This window comes from Pan troglodytes, chromosome 22 (genome assembly GCF_028858775.2).
Source record: "Pan troglodytes isolate AG18354 chromosome 22, NHGRI_mPanTro3-v2.0_pri, whole genome shotgun sequence".
Lineage (NCBI taxonomy): Eukaryota > Metazoa > Chordata > Mammalia > Primates > Hominidae > Pan > Pan troglodytes.
In genome coordinates, this window is record NC_072420.2 from 15,251,278 (window position 1) to 15,269,233 (window position 17,956).

At 35.7% G+C, this 17,956-nt stretch overlaps 2 protein-coding genes across 9 annotated transcripts in view; one reads left to right on the plus strand and one right to left on the minus strand.

Moving 5' to 3' along the window:
* Positions 1-4,830, minus strand: part of LIPI (lipase I) — a 107,072-nt gene extending 102,242 nt beyond the window's left edge. For 2 of the 6 annotated variants that reach the window (XM_054675196.2, XM_054675194.2), the window contains exon 1: positions 3,833-4,789. The gene's annotated coding sequence lies outside the window, so the exon portion shown is untranslated. Of the gene's footprint in view, positions 1-2,553; positions 2,696-3,832 lie in introns of all 6 variants that reach the window. The other 4 variants (XM_054675195.2, XM_024352366.3, XM_054675193.1 and 1 more) reach the window with 4 other exon arrangements.
* On the plus strand, positions 4,812-17,086 carry RBM11 (RNA binding motif protein 11). 3 transcript variants are annotated; one of them, XM_531391.9, is made up of 5 exons: positions 4,812-5,018; positions 8,300-8,462; positions 9,833-9,905; positions 13,175-13,274; positions 15,614-17,086. In XM_531391.9, the coding sequence occupies exons 1-5, from the start codon at positions 4,923-4,925 to the stop codon at positions 16,025-16,027; spliced, it is 846 nt and encodes a 281-aa protein (XP_531391.3). In that variant the 5' UTR covers positions 4,812-4,922; the 3' UTR covers positions 16,028-17,086. The 3 variants fall into 3 exon arrangements, with proteins under 3 accessions (XP_531391.3, XP_009440718.2, XP_063659777.1); XM_009442443.5 differs by having other exon boundaries at positions 4,814-5,018; positions 15,593-17,086; XM_063803707.1 differs by having other exon boundaries at positions 4,848-5,167.
* Positions 17,087-17,956: the final 870 nt, after the last annotated feature.

The following is a 17,956-nucleotide window of genomic DNA, read 5'->3' on the forward strand; positions in this document are numbered from 1 at the left end:
GAAAGCCATATCCATCAAGCTCTTTCAAGTATAAAAGATGAGCTTTTCATATTTATGTTATTTTACATCCCCAAAGCAGGGGCTATTTTAACATTCAAAATTTTGGCTCATCACTTGAGGCTAAAAGGTGAAAATTATAAAAAAAAAAAGTCTTTAATATGATGACCATTTTAAAATTAGCATATATTTTCTTTTTACATGTTTACTTAATTACCTTCTTTTCTTACCAGCAATGGACTTTAGTAAGCAAGAAAAATTGGGAGTTGTTCTAAGTACATAAATTGAAAGTTTAAAAATTAAATTCATTTTTTAAAAAATCAAGTTGCTCTAAAGTTCCAAAAATACAGTAAGAACAGAAGTGTTGTTTGTATGTTATAAATCTGCAGAAACTAATCTGAGGTCTGGGGAAGTATTTGAGAAAATTCACAAACAAAATGAAGTATTAGTTTAAAAAAATCACAAACATTTAACTGCTGAGGAAGTTCCATCATTATTTTGAACTATCTGATCTCTGGGTGTTTTACATGAGATTTCCATTTTTTAAAAAATACCACCACTACAATTTGTTTGAAGACCAAAAATAATCTAGGTCCTTCCACAGCACTTAGCTGTAAGAACTGCACCTAACAAAGATATAAATAAGCCACATCATTTCAGAATATGGGAAGAAAGATAATGTGTCATACATCCTAGAACAAATTTTTCCTAACAAATTTTACTTAATAAATTAAAATACAAATCTTTCCTCCTTCACTTATAATTTCCTTTTTTCTTTGTGCTTTCAATGTGGCATTATAATATGACTCTTGCACATTTACTTTCATCTTTACGAGTTCATACTGAAAAATACTGGCATATCAGGCAGTATAATATAGTTTCAAAATTAAAAATCATGCTTCTTCATTATCGTGTATTTTGCCTACTGCCAATATGAGAAAGATGAGGTTATTAATGTTCATTGCATTAAATAGGAAAATATTGGGGGATGACAAAGTTACAAAATGCCAATAGTTTAGTAAGACAATCTATTTGAGCACTTGTTTAGTCCTCCTTGGATATAAAAAATGATTGTAAGTAGCTTACATACACACTTACAATGTAAACATTAACTCAAAGGGGATGTTCATGATGATGATGTGACGATGATGATGAAGATTTAAAATTTATTGAGCCCTATGTACCAGGCGTTCTTCAAGCACTTTACAAGTGAGTTAATTAGTGTTTATTGAGATGGAAAATCATTGTTTATCACAATATATTTTGTCACAACCTTTTATTAATTTGTCAATGTGTCAAAATGTTTAACAATCTTACCCTTTGACTCAGCAATTAAGCAACAAAGATACTTCCTACAGAAATCCAAGACACTTTCCTACAGACACATCCAAGGTCCTTTTATGTGGCAAATGGCCCACATGTGCACAAATATATGAGCAAAGACATTCATCTCACCATTCCAATAACAGTCAAAAAATGAAAGCAATATAAAATCTAACAATGAGAGATTAGTCTAATTAGGTATCTACTGTGGATTAAAACTAATGATACAGATCGATCAGTATTTATTGGTGTAAAAGGCCTTCATTACACCTTTTTCATTACAAAAAGTTTTAGAGGGCAGAGGGCAAGCTAAAAAACAGTATTATATAGCATGGTTTATTTTCCTAAAGTGTGATATATATAAATATATATATATATTTTCCTAAAGTGTGATATATATATATATATATATATATATATTTCAAAGTCTGGAAGGTTTTCCTCCAAAATAGTTATCTCTGCATGATAACTTTGTCAGTAATTTTTACTTTATTTCCTTAAATTTTAACAATATTTATTTATAATAAACATCTAATACACGTAAAACAATTGAAAAACTGTATTTACTTGACAAAAATATGGTTCAGAAAAAATCAGAATAAAGACAAAATAAGTGTTTAAAAAAGTGAAGACAAAAATGAGTTCAATTTAAAAAAGCATCCAATAAAATCCCTTAATAGTAGTTGGCCAACTTCCTTTCCTTCCTTCCTTCCTTCCTTCCTTCCTTGTTTCAGTTGTTCATTCATTTATGCAACTTTTATTAAGTACCTATTGATTTCCAGGCACAGACTTTGTTGTTGGGGATACAAAGTAAAGACATTCATTTATTTAATCTTTATTCTTTCAATAGCTATTTATTATACACCTACAGGTGTGTCAAAGATTGTCTTAGGTACTGAAATATATTTACTCTATACTAGTTCCCGGTGAGAAGGACTTGACAGAAGTGTACCTAGGGAACTATGGAAGCACGCAAGTGGAGTGGCCAGCTAATTTGGAAGGCAGAGTTCAGAGAAGCATTGCAGGACATGTTGCCTGGGCTTAACTACAAAAGAGAGTAAGAGTTGGCTGCACAGGGCCGGGCACAGTGGCTCACGCCTATAATCCCAGTACTTTGAGAGGCCAAGGCGGGTAGATCACCTGAGGTCAGGAGTTTGAGACCATCCTGGCCAACATGGTGAAACCCTGTCTCTACTAAAAGTACAAAAATTAGCCGGGCATGGTGGCACACACCTGTAATTCCAGCTACTCGGAGGCTGAGGCAGGAGAATTGCTTGAATCTGGGAGGCGGAGGTTGCAGTGAGCCGAGATTGAGCCATTGCACTCCAGCCTGGGCGACAAGAACAAAACTCCATCTCAAAAAAAAAAAAGTTGGCTGGGCAAAAGAAGATAAAGAAATGAGCTCTAATTATACATATATGGACATACAGAGGTATACATGTATATATACATATATTTTCACTTATTATATGTTCATTCAGCTAGGGACATCAGACATCCTGATATAAATGAAGAAAGGCTAGCTCTTTATAGAGTGTTACATGTATTTAACCCATTAAAACCTGATATATGACTAATGGTACAGTAAATACTGAAAGTGAAGTGAATTATTTTTAACCTACTACTAGATTTATTACCATGCATGCATTCAATATGAGTTAAGAAACAGAACATGCTTACATTAGAAAAATGATATATTGAGATCATATTCTGAAAAAATTGCTAACTACAGAAGCTGACTTTCAGAGTTTATAATATTAACTAAGTATTCTAGAATTATAAGCACTATAAACTTATGTACGGCCAGAAGAGGATATTATAACGCCAAAATTATGCACATTTGTAGACAAAGAAGGATGCAAATTTCAATAGAACAATATAATATGAACATTAATTACAAGTGTAGTTAAAGGTTTGTAGCATACGCACTCATATACATGCAATGGTTTAAACTGAAACCTGAAGATACAGCTTGCATATAAGAAGTGTCTGAGGGGAATTCAAGGAGGAAATATGTTGCTTTGATGAGATTTATGAAGTAAATGAATACAAATAAATCAAGAGGTCTACACATAACAGAGACTTGCAAGTATCCATTCATTTGATCAACATATATTTATTTGCCTACAATATGAGTGTTTCCTTAACTCCTTCTTACTGTACCGCAACTCTACTGATGATAGAGGAAAGAAAAAGGAAAAAAAAATGGAGACAGGACTTATATCAGTTGAAGGTAACTACTGAAGTTACTAGCATTCATATTATATTGGTGAGGGTAGAAAGGCTGTCTCTCCCAAAGTATAAGCTTTAGGAGGTCAGACTTTTATATTTCCCTTTGTTTTCCAAGAATTAAGCATTCAGAAAATACCTATTAAATGAAGTAACTATATTTAGTCCAATCCATTCCTTAAGAAACAGAATCCGAATTCCAAAGAGAAATTACTTGTTCAAAGTAATAAAACTATGTAACGTCAGAGATCAATTAGAAATTAGGATTTCCTAAAATGTGTACCTTTTCATTAGAAAAGATGACTTTTTTTGGTCCATCAACCAGATAAAAGCATGCTTCCTCAATTCAAAATGAAATTTTATCACGATGCCAAACTAAAGGTCAAATAATGTTCTGATCACCTATATGATATTCATGGGATGATCTCAAGGTCCTATGTAGACGTATGGTAGCTTCAGAAAGGAAGCCAAGTTAACAGTTGACAGTTGATTTATCAAAGTATTGAGATTCTAAGTTTTCTTTCTCCTTTCTTGTAATTTTATTGTTCATAAGACTTTTATTAAAAACAAAAATTATCCCCAAGAAAGAACTAAGCCTTTAGCCTGGTACACCATATACGAAGTAAAGCCCTGAAACAAAGTACAGCCGTTGGATCCTGACACAAACCCTAGCTGCCATCCTCAAAAATTCTGGCTTAGACACAAAACTGGCTCACTCTCACCAGTATATCCCTTGGTATTTGCTTTCTCAAGTTCCTTTTGGAGTCCACTTAAAACCTCTGCGACCAGTTTCAAAAACTCATCTAGGGAGCACTTTCTAGGAAAATAAACTTTAATTCTAGTTTTCTGTTGTATCCACATCCATGCAAACATCGATTCTTTCAAAAATTATTTATAGTTTAATATCTTCATGATTTGTTCATTTATTCTTCGTACCCAAAGAAATGTATCTCCCCGCACCCAAAGAAATGTATCTCCCCGCATTTGCCTGGGAGCTTCTGCAATGAAGTTACCACAATTTAAATCATCTCTACAGTGACTGTATTTAAAATGTTGATTGAATAAATCCAAAATCAATTAATGTGCCAGAAAAAAAGGAAGCCACCCCACTAGCTAAAGGGTAAAGCCATTTCTGCATTCATCTTTCTTACTCTCACCCACTCTCCCACCGCCCAGCCCTACGCCAGGCGAGGGAGCAGTGCGGTGGGCGGTTCCCCAAGTCCGCTGGGGGCGTGACCCTGGAGCCATGCCTCGCCCCTAGCGCGCGCTCCCGGCGCCGGCGCCGGCCCCGCCCCCTCACCCAGGCGGCGCCGTAAAGCCGGAGGAGGGGCGGGGTCTCAGCTCCTACTTCATTCTACGGCCGAGACCGGAGGATGTTCCCTGCTCAGGAGGAGGCCGACAGGACCGTGTTTGTTGGGAATTTAGAGGCCCGAGTTCGGGAAGAGATTCTGTACGAGCTGTTCCTTCAGGTACCGTCTCTGGGAAGGGGCGGCGGAGGGGCGGAGCACGTCGGGCCGGAAACATAGCGCGCACCTGGACCACCCGGAGCCCGGCCCCCTTCCGTCCCATCCTGAGCAGGGGTTTTAATTTCGTTTCCTCTTGGCGCACCTGTCTCCAGGTGAGCGGCTGGGGAGTGAAATGAGGGCGCGTTCCCCATCCCCATCCGCGCTGCAGAGTCCTGGGGTTGGGTAGGGACGTGGTTCCTTCAACCCCCGTTTCTGATTAAGGGCTTCCCAGAGGCTGCCTGGGCCTCGGGTGTGCGCGGGCAGAACCGAAAACAGCCTGGTCACTGTTCTCTGTCAAGTAGTAAGCACGCCTGACATCCCCCAAAAGGAGAGGGGTCGCTTTTATAATGTTTCCTTTTACACCTTGCTCCTTCCTTCAAGCTCTTTTATGCGGACAGTATTTTTATTCCAGCATGAAAAGTGAGATTTGAGATGATTTGGCAGCCAACTTACCGTGACTGTGACCAGGTGATTCCCTGGACAAGGCCCTTTAATTCATACCAAGAGGACCTTCGGAAACTTTGAGACCTGGTACCTCTAGGATTAAGCCTGCTGTGTCCTGTATACACGCTCACTTATCGTATTGACCTATACAGCTAGGTATCACTTGCCAAAAAGATACACTCATTCAGCCATTCCCCTAACCGTGTAATGATCCGGAATTACGGGGCAAATACTGAGGGTGCTGGGAAAACAAATTGACGAGACATCCTTTTACCTTCCTAACAGGGAGAACTTAAAATTACAATGTTTAGGATAATCTATAAAAAGAGAAGGGGACATAGATAGAAAAGTGGTTCCGAGTGCGAACTCTGAGGTCAGCGGTGTGACTCTGAGCCTGTCAATGAATTCCTCAGTGCTTCAGTTTCCTTATATGTCAAAAGAGAGTAGTAGTATCTGCAGTATAATGTGGCTATCGGAATATGTGGCCTAATGGTAAAATGGCTACAGCTGAGTCTAGCACTCGCTGTTTGCTACCGCTACTACTGCTAATGGTACTGCTGTTATTATTAGTAATAATACTAACATCAAGAGAAATCAATAGTTACTTCCTCCTATCAGAATAAGGGAAAGTTCCGAGGGAGGCAATTACAGAACTAAATTTTCAGGATTGAATGGGTCAAAGGGGTCCTTATTTGGTTGTGAAAGGACTTACTTTTGTCTCGAAACTTAACTAAAGCAACCCTCTTTTAATTATAGATACAATTTGGTAGAGAGGGTTCTTTCCAGGAATACAGTTTCCTTTCCTGGACGTAAAACTTTTTTATTATTTGAAAAATATTATTGATTTTAAGACTTTTAGGTTCATCCTTTTAATTCATCTTTTTAAACTTGCCTCCTTTTTTATGAACTCTAATCCATATCTGTTTTTTCATTCAGTATCATTTAAAACTTACTATATTAAGTTAAAAAAAACAACAACAAAAACCGAAAGAAATATAAAGTAAACTTAGAGTTGTTTTTCCCCAGAAGACTTCTTTCACTTTGAGCCTCCAAAAAAAGGAGAGTGGAAGACTGGGGTGGGATTGCATTATCCAATAACCATTATTTTTAGTCAATCAGGACTCGATCAATATCAGTTGTGTGGATCCACAAGACTATATATTATCTTCTCATTCTTTATCATTTCCTTCTTCCACCTAAGCAAAATATAAATTTTATTTAATAGATCAGGTAAGAAGCATAAGTTCTTATTTTTGTCTAGGTATTGAAAGGAATTGCCAAAGTGGAGTTTCTCTTCCACTTTAGACTTCAACACCCAGCAAAACTTGACAACTATCACACTATGTATTTCATTGTGATTTAAAAAATACTGTAAGATAATGTGATTGTTGCTAAAAGTAAGTCTTCATGTTGACTTTTATCTTTACAAATGCTTTGGATTATCTAAATTTATGTCAAAATTCAAATCACGTAAGCATGTTCTGTCCCATAGTGATTACATCTATTTAATATCTGTATAAAAATCACCAATTTTATTGGTTTTTATATTACAGTATATTTATCCTTTTACTATTTTCTTTCAAATTTCTGATTATACTTGGAAATGAGAAAATCAGATTTATTATCATTACACTTTTAATACTAGAGTTGAGATTTAGAGAAAATATGGTGAATTCAGTTTCAAATATGTTGAAATTGAAGTACAAAAACATAGACATCTCCAGGAGGTGTCTCCATGAAAGAGACATGGTGGGAAAAGTAAATTTGTTGATGAGGTGGTCCTTGAAGCCAGAAGGGAAGGGAAGCTAGTCCCTGGGAGAGCACAGAGAATGAAAGGAAAAGACTAAATCTTAACACACAGAATTATTTTAAAGATGATCATTAATATTTTTCTTTAGAGTAAAAGCAATTTTTTTATTTATGCAACTCTACAGGGAAAAATAATCAGTTATTAAAGTCTGAACCATTCAGCATTAAATCAGTTGTTTGTGTTTGTAAGTGCCTCCTCCAGTCATTATCATGGCTGTGATGTAATTTTTCGTTAGTTGTAATTAACAATCTTCTATGATATTTGGCTCTGTGTTTTTAAATCTTCATTGAATATTATAGGTTTTTCTATCAATATAATCTGAATATTTATAATTTATATTTTATTCCGTTTTAGTAACACACCATGGAATAATATCTCCAGTTGTTAGATTTAGAGCCTCTCTAATTTCTCACGCTTATAAACAATGCAATATACTTAAAAGTCTTGAACATATTTAAACATTTTTCCTTTGGAAATTTACCAGATGGAGTTTCCAAATCAAAATGCATGATAAATTTATTTATTCTTGAAAAGATATTTAATCTTCATGACAGAAAATTTAAACTATGATATAACATCGCCAGCTTTTTTGAGGATAACTCAACCAGCATTGAATTTCTCATTTCAGTTATTTTTTGAATTCAACACTGTGAATGTGTATGGAGACAAAGTAGTATTTTAATCTTAGATTTATGTGTTTTCTAAATTGGTTTGTTAAGCCTAACAGAAGGATAGTCTACCATTTCTTTTACGGTTTGAAACTAATACCTAGAATTTCCTGTTCTTAACACCATGTATGTTTCCCCAATGAGCCAGAAAATACAAAGAAAGTGTGAGGAAGTGTAATATTTATTATTAGAAAGATACATTATTAGCAGAGCTACATAAAGATATTGCTAACACATTTCTTTAGTCTAAAGTTGAATTTACTTATTTGAGTATAAAAAAAATCTTTGGATTTATGAGAAAATAATTTTTAAGTTTCTTATAGGCGGGGCCACTAACCAAAGTGACTATATGCAAAGACAGAGAAGGAAAGCCAAAGTCTTTTGGATTTGTCTGCTTTAAACACCCAGAATCGGTGTCTTATGCCATAGCTTTGCTGAATGGAATTCGTTTATATGGAAGACCAATTAACGTGCAGTATCGATTTGGTAGGTCCTGTCACTGATTAATCTTCAAAGTGTTTTGTGGTTGGTACTATTCTCAGAGTTGTAAGCAATTTGTTTCCTATGTAGTATAAGACCAAAACAAAAAAAAGTACCTTCTACCTTCTGGTCATTGTTAAATTTTCTCAGAACATGTGTCTAATTCATAATGTTATATAGTTAATTAGTCTTGACAAACCTATAGCATCTTTTCTAAAAATAAAATGTAAGATAATCGTTTTAGTATCAGCCAGCAAGTAGCTATGATGGTTGCTATTGGCCCTTATAAATTGAGCAAATCTAAATGAACTGGGGTCACACAACTGTAACATTTATATAGCAAGGGTATTTACTAATCTTGTTACTGCTAATGTATGGTACTGAATCTGTACTATTTGGAAGATAGAGAGAGGGCATTAGTCCTTCTGGGGAAATCTTTCTATACATGTTGCACAGGATTTTAGCCCCTGTAAGAGCAAAGTGGCGAAAGGCAACGTAGAGTTACCCTTAGTAGTGGCGGAAAAAACTTCCTGACAAGAATGGCCTCAACAACTTCTCCTGCACACATATCAGGAACAGATCATTCATGATTAGCTGCCAAGAGAATGTTATACCATTACTCTAGCTCTTTCATGTTTCAGGAGACTAATAGAGGCCATCTGGTAATTCTTGCAGTATGTACGCAGCCTCCTCTAAGTGGTCAGGCTTATTGGTCTGTCACTTGTCGGTTTTTAAATTCCTCTTGCTATACTAAAAGCAAACAAATACTAATAACAAAAACAATGCTTTATTGCAAAGCAAAAGTGCGTCTCTTTGCATTTCTTTTTTTCTTCCTTTCTTTTGTAATACATGGTTGCATCATGCTCTCTGGTACTTTCTGGTTAACTTACACAACCTGGTATTAGGTTAGTGCAAAAGTAATTGCGGTTTTGCCATTACTTTTAATGTCTGTAGAATAGGCCAGGGTATATTATGTTCTGGCACATCATGTATAAGATTGAATTGGCTTTTGTCCATGAGGGTTAAACTCCTGCCTTGTACACTGGAAACAAATAACACTTGTTTATTTGCCATTTTTAGTTTACAGGTGTCTGGAACAAACCATCATGTATCTTACAAAGTCCAACGTCAATGTCATTCTTATTTACAGTCATTGATTTAGACAAAGGTTGATTTTAATTCATTGATATATATATAGTACTGTAAACAATCTATAAATATGATTTGAGAGGTCAGATATGCATATATCTTCTCTGAGTACAGAATTTTAAAATCACTACTACGTCCTAAAATATTTTGAGTCATTTTATGGTTTAATATTACAACTCAAAAAAAAATGCACCATGAAGTAACCTGTTACTCTGTTTCTTTCAAAGGGAGTTCTCGCTCTTCTGAACCAGCTAACCAAAGTTTTGAGAGCTGTGTTAAGATAAATTCACACAACTACAGGTAATTTTAAAAATATTTCTCATCAAAGGTAAAGCAAATATATTTTTATGCCAAGAGGAGTTTTTATATATTTTGGGCTATTGTAAAACCTTACTTTTTAGGCCTAGGATAAAATTAAGGAATATCTTTTTTTCCGAGCCCATGAAAAGTGATAGAAAATATTTTCATTTAAAATTCAGTCTTAATATTTTCAGTAGTAGGGGGTAGAGACTTATATTTGTAGTTTTTTATAGTTTTCTACATGCTTTTCATAGCTGTTAAATCATTTAAGCATACAAGATTTCATCATGGATCACAGGGATACTGTTATTTATATTTTATATTTGAGTCAATGGAGTTGCAAAAGTTAACCAGTTCTTAAGGTCACAGGATGATAAAGTGCTAGCTTTGAAACTAAGCCTTCTGACATTAAGCCATTCAATTAATTATTTTACTGTTTGAAATAACTTCTCTGTGTTAATTTTCAAACTCTTCTAGAATTTTGTATAGCCTGATTTATTGATGCAATGGTAGCCTCCACATACACTCTCTGGCAGGCTATCCCAGAGGTCATGAAACTAAAAGGCTCCCACACCAAATGAAAATGTTCAAATTACACCTTTTGTTACATCCATTTTAAAAACAGTGAAAAGCAAGAAGAAAGATATTGGATAGCTTAGCACACTTAGGAAAAGCTGCAAGTAGGCAGAAGGACGAACTAGCTGAATTCTGGTTACACTAATAAACACGTGCCCTGTTTCTCTCTGCTGTATCAGCCTCCCCTGCTGACTGCAGTACTTCTGCAGCCTCTCTAAGTGGTTCAGGCTTTTTGATGTATCACTTGTTGGTTTTTAAATTTCTCTTGCTATACTGAAAACAAATATGAATAACAAAAACAATGCGTTCTTGCAAAGGGAAAGTGCTTCTCTTTGCATTCTCTTTGCATTTCTTCTTTTTTTTAATGTTTGGCTTCATCATGCTCTCTGGTACTGTCCGGTTAACTTACACAGGCTGATAGAATAGGTCAGGGTATATTATGTTCCGATATATCATATAGATGTATGATATAGATAGAGATCTATATCTATATATAGAGGAGAGGAATAGATATACTCTATTCAGAGTAGACATATAGATCTATGTATCTCTATATAGATATTTATATATAGAGAGAGAAGTATAGCTCTACTAGCTACATTTCTAATGTTTATCATAGTAACAGTATGAGTGTCATCCATACTGCTTTTTTTTCTTGTCTTCTTTAGCAGAGCTGAATATTCTCAAGTAAACTAACAATAGCTGACCCTCCTATCCCTTTTAGTTATATCAACCCTCTGAACATTGGAGAGTGGCCCCTCGGGACTGTCAAATAGCCAGGTTTATCTTTGAGAGCATTATTGCACCCCAGATAAAACAGTGTGCTCCTCATCTTCATTCACCGCAACATTTCTACATCAGTGAAATCAGAAGTTAGGAAAGGAGGTGGTGAAATTAGATTGCCTGAATTTGCATGTTAGCTCTGCCACTTTATTAACGTCAATTAACAGTTTATTAACAGTCAGTTAACACTATTAATAAAGTAGCAGAGGCAAGATGCAAATTCAGACAAGAACTGGATATGTTATTTTACCACTCTGTTCCCCATCTCTAAAATGAGGATAAAACTTTGAAAGGTTACTGTGAGAATTGAATTTTATAATTAACACAAGGTGCTTAAAATACTGAGCATACAACGTTCCGCAAATGTTAGCATAAAGTGGGGGAAGCACTATCTAGACTCATGTGTCGAGCCATGTGTATAATGTAAGAACTCCTTTTTTCTACTAGTACCAAGTGGGAAAAGGTATCTCTTCTTCCTCAGGAGTTAGGAAGGAACAAGCTATTGGTAAGATTTAGACGGAAGAGAAAAGACTAGATGGGCACTAGAATATAGCAGTCAAACTCTGGTATTTTCTAGTTATGTTTGATACACTGACCCTAAGTCATCACAAATTCTAGAGTAGACAGCCTGAGTTATGTGTATATTTTGGATATGACATTTCATTGATAATACTTTATTCTTCTAGTATTTCTGATATTATAAAGAAAGCATATAAAATGGGTTATCATGTCCCCAAAGTGATTTGCAGAGAAAAATGGTGCTTATTTAACAATCTAGTCTTTGCTCTCCCTTGGAAATGGATTTTTATGCTTCTTGTTGTTTCTTGTACCTTCTGCTTTTAATGAATATTCCCTGTGTTAGTTTGCTAGGGCTGCTGTAACAAAGTACCGCGAACAGAGTACTTAAGCAATAGCTATTCATAGTCTCATAGTTCTGAAGGCTAGACATCCAAGATAAAGGTGTCAGCAGCATTGTTTCTTTATGAGAGCTATCAGAAATAATCTGTTTCATGCTTCTGGTGGTTTGATGTCAATCTTTGGTATTTTTCAGCCTGTAGAAGCATTACCAAGATCTCCACCTTTATCTTCACATGGTGTTCTTCCTGTGGGTAACCATACTGTAGTTTGAATGTGTCCCTCAAAAGTTCATATGTTGAAATTTTGGTCCCCAGTGCAGCAGTGTTGAGATGTGGGACCTTTGGGAGGTGATTGGGTCATGAAGGCTATGCCCTCATGTATATTTTAATTCATTAATGGATTATTGGATTAATTGGTTATTGAGGAAGTGGGTTTGTTATCACAAGTAGATCTGTTGTAAAAGCCAGTTTGGCCATCTCTCGTGAGCTCCTCCTGCCTGTGATGACTTCTGCCATGTTATAACATAGTAGAGCTCACCAGAAGCTAACCATAACCACCTTCACCAGAAGCCACCTGATCTTGGACTCTCCAGCCTGAAGAACCATGAGCCGAAATACATCTCTTTTCTTCATAACAAACAGAGTACCTGTTTGTTATATAATACCAGTTTGTTATAACAAACAGGTATTGTGTTATAACAACAGAAAATGGACTAAAACAGTCTGTCTTCAAATTTCCCCTTTTTAATCAGGATGCCACTCATATTGTATTAGGCACCCATCCTGTTCTAATATGACCTCATCTTAACTAATGATATCTGCAGTGACCCTTTTTCCAAATAAGGTAACATTCTGAGATACTGGGATTTAGGACTTTAACAGCTGAATTTTGGGGAGACATGTCAGCCCATCACACTTCTGAATTTACATGTGATTCCTCTATGCAGACAACTTTGCATCCCCTGAGGAAAGATAGTGGTTTTTCTTAAGAGAAAATGACATTTGTAATAGGAATTTTAAGATTTTATTACTTCTTCTTTCATCTCCTCAAAGGAATGAAGAAATGGTGGTGGGCAGATCTTCCTTTCCCATGCAGTATTTTCCAATTAATAATACTTCTTTACCTCAAGAATATTTTCTCTTTCAGAAGATGGTAAGTTTAATATGCATTTTATTCAGTATATAATATGATACAAACTATGAAGAACATAAAGGCTATTTGTAACATGTGGTGCCCAAATCTAAACTGGGATGAAGGCACAAGATGTCCCAGCACTGTCCTCCAGTGGTGTCCTGGCCTAACACCATCATCCTAAATTTCAGTTCTAATGCCTTAGCAAATGGCCAGGGTGTCAACAGAAAAGGGATGGACGGCAGTGACGACATACTGCAGTCCAAGAGAAATTTGAGTAGAGAGTTCTAATGTAAATGACTATTTTAAAAGACCTTTGCAGTGGCCAGACATGGTGGTTCACACCTATAATCACAGCACTTTGGGAGGCCAGGGCAGGATCAATTGAGGTCAAGAGGTCGAGACCAGCCTGGCCAACACAGTGAAACCCTCTCCATCATAAAAATAGAAAAAATTAACCGGGCATGGTGGTGCACACCCGTAACCCCAGCTACTCGGGAGGCTGAGACATGATTGCTTGAACCTAGAAGGTGGAGGTCGCAGTGAGCCAAGATTGTGCTCCAGCCTGGCCAATAGAGCAAGACTCTGTCTCAAAAGAAAAAAAAAAGATGTTTGCAGAATTGCATAATTTGAATAATTTCACTTAGTGAAGTATTTTTATATAATGTCGTCAATCCCAAATAGATTGCTTTTGGACATGGATTTTTAAAGTAAATTTCTCCTTTTAATTAAAGACAAAACTATCCTTCTTGAGTATATACTTAGTCCTTCATGCACACATCACAGGGGAAGGATATCATAGCAATGAAGATTCTCAATTGGTCGAGTAAACTAAATTATTTCCAGAGACTACCAAAAATTGGTTTTGACCCAGAAATCTTAATTATGGACTTCATTGTTAAAGGTGAACTCATTTTTTTTTCAATTCCTCATAAATAAGAAATTGAAGTCCAGGGTTGTTAATCAACAGTCCCAAGATTTTCAGCTTGTTAGTGACAGGTGTAGGACTAACCCAGGTCTTCTGATTCACAGACTATTATTTTTGCAAATACCCAACGTATATGTGAGCTTTAGATTTGTTAAATATACATTTTCAATTTTTAAACAGAAATTTTCCTGTAAATTGATACTTTTTAACTTTTGCTAAAAAAAAAAACCCTTTTCTTAACTATGGTAAAACATTAGTAAACAATCAGTTCTCGTCTGAAACTATAAATGTCTTCATCGAAGCATTTTTTATCTTTTGGTAGAGATGGGGTAGGAGAGAGACACAAGTTCATGGTATCTCTATTAATCTTTAATCTTTGAATAGTTAGAAATTTGAGTTAAGAGCTTGTTTGTTTTTAAAGGAAGCATCTCTCTAAACAGTAAATAACTATGCTATAAAATATGGGGGCAATTTGCCACGTATGCACCTAGGAAGCTGAGTTTTAAAATTTTATTTAATTTTAATTAATTTAAATTAAAATTTAAAACCGATACTTGGTTCGGTTTTCAGAAAACTTTTAAGTATATTTGAAACAACTTGGCCATGTGAGTATATTTTTTTCAACTCTAAATTTGATGTAATCTAAATTCAGATCAGGTATTTTCAATAAAAATTTAGCATTCAGATTGAGATATGCCATGAGTATAAAATACACCTCATATTTTGAAGACTTCACGTGAAGAAAAAGTAAAATATCTCATTAATTTTATATCATTTACATATTAAAGTTATAACATTTTAAATGGATATATTGGGATAAATAAAATACATTGTTTAATTTCACTGTTTCTTTCTGCTTTTGTATTGCAGTTACTAGATTTAAAACTACATGTGGGCTGGGTGCGGTGGCTCACACCTGTAATCCCAGCGCTTTAGGAGGCTGAGGCGGGTGGGTCACCTGAGGTCAGGAGATCGAGACCAGCCTGACCAATATGGTGAAACGCTGTCTCTACTAAAAATACAAAAATTAGCTGGGTGTGGTGGCGTGTGCCTGTAGTCCCAGCTTCTTGGGAGGCTGAGACATGAGAATTGCTTGAACCCAGGAGGCGCAGGTTGCAGTGAGCCAAGATTTGCCGCACTGCACTCCAGCATGGGCAACAAAGTGAGACCCTGTCTCAAAAAAAAAAAAAAAAAAAAACTATTTCCATTGGATAGCACTAATCTATATTGTAGTGAGCTATACACAGCCTCAACTCTTTATATTGACCCTTTAATGAAACACCTACCTTTCTACTATGAGAGGTCACTGTCTTTCTTATACCAAAACACAGTTTAGTTTACTCATGGCTATTGTATAATACATGTAAACTGTTAACTTTTTTTCCTTAACCTTTTGGATTTGTTTTGGTAGATGAATGTCTTGTTTTCACAGCAGTGGCATGTGTATAATCCAGTGCTGCAACTTCCTTACTATGAAATGACAGCTCCACTTCCTAATAGTGCATCCGTGTCTTCCTCACTGAATCATGTTCCAGATCTTGAGGCTGGACCCAGCTCATATAAATGGACTCACCAACAACCAAGTGACTCTGACCTTTATCAGATGACAGCTCCACTTCCTAATAGTGCATCCGTGTCTTCCTCACTGAATCATGTTCCAGATCTTGAGGCTGGACCCAGCTCATATAAATGGACTCACCAACAACCAAGTGACTCTGACCTTTATCAGATGAATAAACGAAAGAGACAAAAGCAAACAAGTGATAGTGATAGTAGCACAGACAACAACAGAGGCAACGAATGTAGCCAAAAGTTCCGAAAGTCTAAGAAAAAGAAAAGATACTAGTATTACCTACACTGATCTTAGTTCTCTTATGAAAAAAATAAGATGTTATTCCATCAAATAAACAATGTCATGGCTATCTTGTCTTTTGAAATATATAGTAATAAGACTTATCTCTGGTTTGCTGTTCAATTTTTGCCTTGAACGACAAAAGCTTTCTAAAAATAATATAATGTACCACTTTTTGTATTTGTCATGATATTTTTGACCCATTGGCAATAAATAGACTATTGTCATTTTATTAGTACCAATGATGAAATTTCACCAAACTATTAATCAAAAGTCACTTATTGAACACATTGATAAAGCATCATGTTCCCTTTGATTATCCGCTGTAACCAACACTCAACTACAAATAGGCTGGGATTCAATGTGGAGTGGTGGATTTCCTGAAAGAAAGTAGTGCAGATATTTAAGGATTGCATATTGTTCCTAATGAGGATGTAATAAACAGGCATTAGTACCCCTTTCTTTTAGTACCTAAATATGTTGTTTCTGAGCCATATTCTTCTTCAGGTTTATTTTATAAAGTGAGGACATATGATAATGATACCAAAGGAAAGATAATTATCATGAAACCAACTTTTGGATCATTCCCTTTTTATACAGTTATGTATTTATAGGGATACCTTCCTCTTCTCACATATTAATTGTATGTCATTAAAATCAGTTGGCTATGTCAGTGTGTATTATTCACCTCTTTTGCTAGCAAGGTTTGAGATGCTATATTAACATTTAAATCATGAAAATGAGCAAGTAAATAGAATAATATTTTATTAATATATGATATGTAATACTTATTGTCTAAATCAAGTTTCCTATTTTTGGTTTATTTATTTTAGAAGAAAAAAATTATTTGGGCATTTTTGTTTATAGCTCATTACAAACTAGAGTGATGAATATATATATTTACTAAAGCTAATTGAAAGAGTCATGTAACTCAGTTGGGAATTAACCACTCAATTCAATAGTAAAAGCCATGCTTGGATGTTTCTTTTGCATGTTGCCTAGCATTTTATAGATATTTATTATTTAAAAAAATAAAGATATGTTTTTAATGAAGAGAGTAACTGAATTTTAATCTTGGTTACAAATATATAATATAGTGAAGTTTGAAACATAAATATTAGTTTATTTCTATCTAATCAAAATGAAAAACTAAATTTTGCTTTATGTAGCTGATATGGTTTGGGTCTGTGTCCACACCCAAATCTGACCTTGAGTTGTAATCCCCATTATTCCCACATGTCAAGGGCAGGACCAGGTAGAGGTAATTGGATCATGGGGGCAGTTTCCCCCATGCTGTTCTTGCGATAATGAGTGAGTCTCATGAGATCTCATGGTTTCATAAGCATCTGGCATTTCCCCTGCTGGCACTCACTTCATCCTGCTGCCTTGTGAAGAAGGTGCCTGCTTCTCCTTTGCCTTCTACCATGATTATATGTTTCCTGAAGGCCTCCCCAGCAGTGCAGAATTGTGAGTCAATTAAACCTATTTCCTTTATTAATTACCCAGTATCAGGTATTTATTCGTACCAAATACAGTTATTTGGTACCAGGAGTGGGACACTGCTATAAGGTTCCCAGAAAACGGGGAAGAGACTTTGGAACTGGGTAACAGGCAGAGGTTGAAACAGTTTGAAAGGCTCAGAAGAAGACAGGAAAATGTGGGAAAGTTTGGAACTCCTTAGAGACTTGGAGGGCTCAGGAGACAGGAAGATGTGGGAAGGTTTGGAGCTTCATAGAGACTTGTGGCATAGCTTTGATCACAATGCTGATAGTGATATGGACAATGAAGTGCAGGCTGAGGTGGTCTCAGGTGGAGATGAGGAACTTGTTGGAAACTGGAGTAAAGGTCACTCTACTTGTGCTGTAGCAAAGAGACTGGTGACGTTTTGTCCGTGTCCTCTATAGATAGAGATCTGTGGAATTT